Below are 8878 nucleotides of genomic sequence, written 5' to 3' on the forward strand. Positions count from 1 at the left end.
CAGAGGTCATTCCTGAAAAGACATCTGGTTACTGAATTTATGTAAGAACTGGGCAAACCACTTCAATCCCATCTGTTGTTCCAACCTCCTGAGCACAGAGAACAGAATCCTTGAAAGAGAAAATCTCACCAAGAAGGGTCTGAAAATGAGAACCACAGTGCAATGTGTAATTTCCTCCTGAGAAAGATGCTGTACAATCTTACAGAAAATATGGCACGCTCCAGCATGTGGCTGTGTAAACAAAAGCCTAACACACCATTTCACTACTCAGATTTCATACTACAACCGAGGTAATGCAACACAGCTAAAGCAGAGAGATTGCTTTGCTATGCTAAGTGATTTGCCTCCTACTCTGAATTCAGTGAGGTAAATAAAGTGTTTTATATAAATACCAGACAGTGTCTCTCACTAGACAAAATGCTCATGTTTTTTAAAAATATTCCTATTATTTTGCTCTGGAAGTATTCAGTGCTTAGTGTCCCATTCAGATTTAACCATTTACACACAGTTTTCTTACGTATTTCACTTTCTGACTTTTGGTCTATATTAGAAGTCTGTTTGAATCCATGGTACTTCAGGAGAGGGAATACAGCAATGAAATTCCAGAAAGTTAAAGTCTGAACATGTTACAATGGAGTATAAACTTTCAGAATCCTTGTCTGAAAAAAATATAAACTTACATTTTTTGTGTAACATCCACTGACTGTGTATTAGCTTACACTCCATTTTCTTTCTTCTCTGAATAATCTTGCTATACTTACTTGTGCTGGGAAACAGCTGACAGAAGTCCATACAGGAAACAGGAGTGTAAAGACATATAGGGAAGCTCTGTGTGCTTATATAGGGAAGTCACCTCAATAAAGTGCTCAACACTGCATGCAAACCTGTTAGCGTAATTTGCAGGTGACAGTGTGATGGAATTCTGTTGATTGCAGTGCATTTGTGTTCCCTCCCATCAAGCTGAATTTAGCCTCTCTAGTCACCAAATCACATGAATAAACTGCTATGCATACATTTATTTTATTTTTAGGTCTCCAAGATCAATCAATGACATTCATGTGAGGAGAATCACAAGGCTATGTAAAAAACAAACTAAGCTCTTCTGAACACTAACAGTCATTGGGACCATGTGGACAAACTCTTTGATGGTTCCCAATGGCACAGCTCTGTGGATTGTAAACTAAATTACAACAGCTTTAAGCAGTGGACCTTGGCACATCAGATCATAAAGAACCCATGCAGCAGAGCAAGAAGTAGGAGTATTCAAGTAACAGATCCACCAGCCTCTGTTAAATCTCTTCATACTGACATTTGTACACCTCAGCCTGCAATATACCACAATGACACTGTTGTAGTGGTGAAAGCCAGGTGCCCCACACACACTGGCCCCAGCAGAGAAGCACTGACTCTGCAGCTGACCATTTATTTTGTGCACAAAGCACAGGCATTCTCCCATTTCATTTCAGCTGCCCTTGCCTTCCCCATAACTAAATTATTGTTATTATGCTCCACATAATCCTAGTACTGACAGGGATGTTTGTTATACATAATTAAAGATATTAATTTTGCATGGAACAGAAGACACGGAGCCAGGAACTTTATCTCTTTTTTAGAATCTTCCATTAGAAAATTACCTTCATTAGCACCGACTCACTGAGCTTCTCTCTGTTGACAATTTTTATCGCGACCTTCTGACACGTGACACAGTGAACCCCCAACTTCACAAGCCCTGCAGGAGAAACAAAGCAAAATAGAAAGGAAGAATTGGTTAGAGGTTGAGGTTAGTTGTTGAAGTTTTTCTATTAGAACACCATCCAGCTGTTCGCAGCTTATATGCAAACAAATTCCCATTAGCACCTTCTCCAGCCAGGAAAGGTCTTGTGAGTAAAGAAGACCCTGCAGCCCACATTGTGACCATTTGGCAGTGAAGCCACCAACATCGCTGGTGCTCCTACAGTTTCTGCCACTGAAACTGTGGTTTTGTTGAAGCTCTGTAGCCCAGCTCTCACCACTCAAAGTGCATTCTACCAATAAGATGTTCTGGCAATTGAACTGCACTGGACTAAGGGCTTCTGCTGACACCTGACGTCAACAAAAGCTTGGAAATCAACAAAACTAGATGGTCAAATGTTTGCAGTGTAGACATGGCTTCTACTTTCCTCTAGCTCCTTCCAAAGTTTCCATGATCACAATAAAAAGGCACTTAATTATGGTTTCCCCTTACTGTTTTAATTTACCCTGCTGGATAAAGTTAACACTGTGACAAATGCCATTGCGCTGTGGAGGAACATCAGCATAAGCTGATACAATTCTAAGTTCTTGTTTGTTATTATTTACTATATTCTTGTCCTCAAATAAGATAGAGTTCTGTTAACTGATTATATTGGCAAAAGGATGTTTATATCCCTGATAGGATTAGGATGTCTGAATTGTCATCAAACCAAGACTTAAAAGAAAGAGGTAAGTAACATACATGAGCCATTATCTTCTGCAAAGTTTTCATCTAAATCTGGTGACTTACATGAAGGTACACTGAGATACTTCCACAAGTGAGTTTAAGATGGTCTCTTGAGCTCTCAACTCTACTGCCATTAAGAAAATTTGTAGCTGGAAAAGTCGTGCTTTATAGGTTATTCAAGTGAGATCTTACTTGCTTCGGGTTTTACTCTTGTCAAACATGCACATACAGTGCAACACCTGATGGGCTGGATCCCATCCCACTCCACATACTATATGCCAAATTGCCATTTAGGTTAATTCAGTTATAACTGAAATAAAAAAGAAATGGCACCTCCCTGGTGTCACTAAGACCTGCGGTGCTTTGCAGAGCATTTATGAGCAATGACATCAAACAGTTGAAAAAAGCCTAACTTAGTTCCCAGCTCCTAGGCTCGGTTACAGTTAAGAAGCCAACCCCATCCCCTAATGCACACCACAAAGCCAAACACATTGCTTTATCTGGAATTTGAACACAACAGATTCTCAGTCCAGTGAAACACTGAACACAGGACTTCACACGTCTTACTGAGGGATGAATAGATTACTGCCTTACTACAAACTGGGCCGAATTAAGTGAACTAGAGTTTCATCGGGGACTTCAGCAATCTTCCGCAGGTACTTGTCCATCCTTTTGCTATGCAGTTAATCGTAAATTTGGAATTATTAATCACTGGCTATTATGTGGAGAAATAAACTCTCAGCTCACTTCCAGTCACATCTCTTTTATGGCATGCTCAAGTGTTCTGGATATTTCTAGTCACATAATTTCTAAGTCTCATCTGGTTAAATGCTGACATCCTCACTTTCAGCCATGACATAAACAAGTCACAAAAAGTAAGAATGCAGTGCACTGATAAATCCATTTAAAACTGTGTATAGCAACAGTGTGTCGTCTGCCTGAAGCAACCGAGAAGCAGAGCTGGGGGAAGATGCTGTGATGTCCAACCACACTCACTCTTCTGTCTGCATTTTTTCTGTTCAATTTGTAATATTAACCAAAGCACTTCTGGCTTTATGCTCACTGTTCAGAGCACCTGCAGCCTTATGCTTCTTCCTATTGGCTTTGTTCTGTGTTTGGATAGAGGCTACTTGGCACCACCCTGTTGACAGCATGCACTGTTTCAATCTGTGCTGATTGCTTCCTTCCTGCTTCTAGGACAAACCACAGCCTTACATCACTCTTGCAGCAAAGTGACAGCACTTTTTACATTGTTCTTAGTTACACTTTCAAATCTCAGCAGAACTTCTAGCTCAGTCCTTTGTATCTAGACTCCCAGGATCTGTGGCACAGTGCTGTACTGTAATGTGGCACGGACCAATTATTTTCAGAGGTCAGCAAGGGTGAAAAGCAACTGCTCTTTAACTGGTTCTTCATTAGTGATATACCAGACTTCTGATATCTCACACTTCAGGGTTTGATTTCAAATCATGTTGCTCCCAAATCAAGACATCTGTCCCACTGAACGTGGCTGATTCGTAAACTATTTTTCTTTTGTCCTCCCTGAAGCGCTCTGTCATTGAGCCCTAGAATGGTTTAACCAGGAACTTCTGGGACACCATCATACTGCACAGGGTATCTTCACAGTGTCCTCTGTCCTTGCAGCTACTAACCTACCACAGAAACCCAACAATTAAGATTAAACCATTCTGTTTACTCCATTAAAAAGTTAATCAACTGTTAGAAGACACCAAACACCTTCACAATAATAAAACCGATACTGAATCACACTGATTTTATATTGAATTAATTTCATTGACCTCAAGAAGTCATTCTTGATTTATACCATGGTTGCAAAGGACTGAATGAGAAAACATATGTGAGATTTAATGCATCTTTCCTCTTCTCCTGATTTGCATTTTAAAAATCAAGAAAAGAAATGCGTTGTCATTGCTGTCTGTTTTGTGGAGACAGAAATTTTAGACAACCCTCTGAACAGCCCAAGACAGCACTTTTCACTGTACCAAATTCACTGAATGTAGTTTTAGGATAAAAATAAAACATGTCGCTATGCCTTGCTTCCTCCCTCCTCCCCTGGCCACTTCCTTTTGACATTTGCACACCAGCCTAAGAAAAAAAAAAAAAAAAATAGAAGATCCTTCTTAGTAAGTCCATCTATAGGATAACACCCTCTTGCTACTACGAAGAAAGTCTAATTAAGCTGGGGCAGGAAGGGTTTGTCCTCAGGACATCTGTTTCTGTCCCATAATTTCAGTCAATTGAGTAATTACTGAGAGAGACGACTTAAATGTGGATTTGAGATCCTGTGGGCTTCTGATTCTTCAGAAGCCCTTTCACTGACACAGAGAACATAAACCATTCAAGATGTATTATTTATCTACACAATAACAGACCTTAGAGAGAAGCAACTATGTGAATAAACTGCTGAGCTGTAACTGAAATAATGGAAGTGGCAGAAACACTGCCTGGAAACAAGTGCTCAAGGTATGTTTACAGGGTTGTCAAAGAGGTGGTATATCTTCTATTTTTCCCTCTCCTGTATATGCAGCTGTTAATGAGCACTTCAAAACTATATAAATCCTCCAATACAAATGTGTCAATACGTTAGGTACTTATTTGTAAAGCTTATCTATACATTCAGGCCAGCACAGGTACCTGTGTCTTCTGCAAAGGAAAACAAACACGGCTGCTGCTGCTGCTAAGAGGATCTTTTGCACCGGCTTGGCTTACAGCAAGTCTGCCAGACAACAAACAGAATTTGAACTTGTCAGCTTCATGAGTAATTAACCCCTCAAATGCAGGCAAGTAACCTTTGTGACTGCTGAAGTTAACTCTGGTCTGCCTTGACAGAAAATCTAACATGCTGTGGGAATCAGCTCCTTGAAGTTTCCCTCAACCACCCACACAGCTGTCACATGCTCACTGCTCCAGGTACACCTCAGATCTCCATCTGTAGGTCATTCTTGGGGACTCTGGACACTGACATGCTGGGCCTTTCAAATAGGTTGTTGCATCCAATGAACTGCAAACATTGGGCTGCTTTTCATCTTAGCCACTGAACTGCATCAGAACCTGCCCTATAATTGCAGGTTGGGGAGTAAAGAAGAAAACATGGACACACTGAAAAGCAAAGGGATGTGTGAGTTAAGATTGCCTTTTCATCATAATTAAAAGCCACAATTTGGAAACCAATGAGCATGAGAAACCCCAGCTGACACAAAGATGCCACTGAAGGAAGAAGAGCAAAGGGAAGTCTACAGTCCTGACATAGCCCAATACGGCAGTGACCTGCTAATAACTATGCCTGTACATTTTGCTGCTGGCAAACTCCCACTCTGTGGATGCTTACAGATACACAGATCTTTTTTGAAAAGGACAGGAGCTTATATGATGAGTAAGGGACAGATTTAGATCAGCTGCAAAGGTGGACAGCCCATCCTGAAGCAGGAGAGAAGATTCTTCTTTTACCCAAGAGAAATGTTCTATGGGGACAGAGAAACAAAAGCTTCCCTCCAGCGGAGACAATATATTCACTGTGAATCCATGACCACAGCAAGTGGCTGATACTGTAACTGGCAATTACCTTCAGGACTTTTCAGCCAAGGACAGGATTTCAGAAGAGACTCATTTACTTTTGCCTTGCATTTTGTGCAGCGATTTTCTCTAGCAGAGCCTGAATAAAGCACTAAGAGTTTGGAGCTGGTGCTATTTGATATGCACTTTACAGTTGTGTAAATAGTAGCATCTTACTAATGATCCTGTTATTACAGCTCTTTGTTAGAGAAAGAAACATTCCAGGAACAAGAGAGACGGTTTTCAATACTATCCAAACTTGAAGTCTGCCAAAGACACCAATCTGAAACAAATTATCCTTTTGAGAGAGAAGGAGAGAGTAATAAATAATGACACACCACTGTTGTTTAAATACAGAACTTATGGTATATTCATTGTCGACGGTGTTCCCAGTCTTTCAGAAATGTTAAACACAAGTAAGTCGTTATCCTGATTTTTAGCCATAAGGCGAATAACTACTCAAAGTAAAGGTACATTTGCTATATTTAACACATACTATTTTCCCCATTGGTAAATGGAAGTCTTTTGTTTTCTTTTAAGATAAAACCAACCTAAAATAAATTTCAGTAGTAGGAAAACTAGCCACTGATTTCAGAAGATCATCTGCACACACACGTTGCTTGCTCTCCATTTCACTTTAGAGCACATTGTCAAAAACCTTAAAAAATCCGAGCAGAAAGCCCTGGTCTGGCCAGCAGCATCTATTTTGGCTGGATGAGCAATTAAAGGAATGTCTAGAGAGAAATATCACTCCTCTTTTAACTTGAGTTAGCTAATTGCCAATTAATTCAAGTCAATGAATACTCTGCAAATGTTAATCTAGGCACTATAAGACACAAACATTTGTGGTTTAGTTCAGGGCTCAAGTACCGGCAACAAACTATCTGGATTGAAAGAGGAACAAAAGTTCTAGGCTGACAAACTCAAGTACACTGTTTTTTAAAAAACTTGATGTGTATACATTATTGCTGCACATGAACTTTGTACATATGCTCTTTATATACAAGTAATTTAATTTCTCCCCACAAATTGGAGGTTGCTATTGTAAATCTTAAAAGAATTCTGGCTACTCATTCCTAAAAACTCCATGCACTAACATTTGCAAGACCTGCAAAACCTCAAGAAACCAGTCCAGAAAATCAACCCTTACAGCAAACAAAAGCATTAATGCATCTCAAGCGGGGTGGAGGACAATCCATTCCTCCTCTTTATTCTCCACAGTTATCTTCACAAACACTGCAGTTTCAATTAGGGTTAAATCAGTTCAGTTACAGTGTCTAACTCTGCTGACTGCAGTGAAGTTGCTTTAGATCTGCAACAGTGGAAAATGGATTAAAATTTGGCCCACAGCAACATGATTTCCATAGCCATAAAATAAGGATAGTAACACTTACTTACCTTGCAAGAGCTGTAGAAGGATTAACTGATTAATCCTTACAAAGAATGCTGGAAAGGAATATAAATCCTATCCAAGATCTACATATTACAACCAGGAAAACTGCATTTTAAATACAATCTGGAAAGAAAACTCTAGATAATTTCTTATTAGTAGCTTCCATTTCATTTCCCAATTCTTTCAGAGCACAGATTTCTGGTCTCCAATGATGCGCATCTTATACTCCTCTTAGCTGCACTGGAAAGAACTTTGTTACTGAGCATCCTACTTACAGAAACCAATAATTGTCCTTAATTACTCAGTCTTCTTATTGAAGAGATGTTTATTTTTCTATAGCAATTGTTATCTCTAATTATTGCATTTAAAATAAACAGAGACTTATATCAAGTGACATGCAAATTATACGGTATCAATTTATAATTGCATAATGGAAAAGGAGGTATAGGAGAAATCTACAAATCTGAATGGATGAGGATGGAGCTACCCAGGTTGTTAATGAAATAATTTGACCATGGGCTCTTCTACAGAGAGATTCTAGTGCTACAAGGCTGTTCTGAGGGCTCATGCAATAACTGTTCCTAAACTGCATAAACTGTAATTATGGTAGGACTAAAGCCAGAGTTCAAATGCTCAGCAGGAGCATGGAAGGAGAGCTCCATCAGTGCTGAGATCCACATGCCTCAGCTCAGAGCACAGAAAAGCTGCACAATAAGTTGCTACAACCCAGATTTACTGTCCTGAGCTATGAGCACTGTCAAATGTCTGCTGGTTCAGTCAGCCAGAGGGACACAGTCCTAAGATCAGAGATTGGTGAGAACAATGCATCAGCTCAGATGGGACTGGATCCACATGCCTGATACTAAGGAACAAGAGACACAAACACATATAGATATATATATACACAGCAGCTCACCAGGAGCAGGTTTTACACTGGATGCCTCAGAGATTATGGTAGGATCATCCTCCAAGCTCAGCAGGATCAAAACACACAGAACCAACATCACCTCTATTGATTTCTATCTTGGTCTCTTTCTTGCAATATTTCATAAATCAATACTTCTCAGAAAACCTTTGTGCCTCCTGAATATAGCAAAGAATGTGACTGTTGAGTCCTTTCAACGTGCTCTCTTTCCTATCTCCCCAGACACACCCATGTATCTAAAGAGGCCTCCTCAGGGAACCAGGATGCAAACCTTCATCACACATTGCATGCTGCTTCTGCAAAACACCACTATTTCATCAGCCAAACTCTAACAAACTCTTGAAGTCCTCTGGGATCTGTCAGCAGCTTGTGATGTCTATGGGCTGAGTTCCTGTTTCAGATCAAGTATTTGTTCCCATATAAAAACACTTGGGAGACTAAGCTTTGCTGCCACGGGAGAAGTGCAGACTTCAGCTTCCAATGTGAACATCTGAAAGTGTCAGTGCAGCACCCCCACCCCCTGCACACA

General features: G+C 40.0%; 1 protein-coding gene across 14 annotated transcripts in view; it reads right to left on the reverse strand.

Annotated features, from left to right (window-relative positions):
• The window catches only part of BRSK2 (BR serine/threonine kinase 2), a 311982-nt gene that overhangs the window by 156862 nt on the left and 146242 nt on the right, over positions 1–8878 (reverse strand). For all 14 annotated transcript variants that reach the window (XM_017726636.1, XM_017726633.1, XM_017726637.1 and 11 more), the window contains exon 2: positions 1635–1729. In XM_017726636.1, coding sequence (XP_017582125.1) covers positions 1635–1729 — 95 coding nt within the window. The remainder of the gene's footprint in view (positions 1–1634; positions 1730–8878) is intronic.

The sequence above is a fragment of the Corvus brachyrhynchos genome, unplaced genomic scaffold, assembly GCF_000691975.1.
Source record: "Corvus brachyrhynchos isolate BGI_N302 unplaced genomic scaffold, ASM69197v1 scaffold62, whole genome shotgun sequence".
Lineage (NCBI taxonomy): Eukaryota > Metazoa > Chordata > Aves > Passeriformes > Corvidae > Corvus > Corvus brachyrhynchos.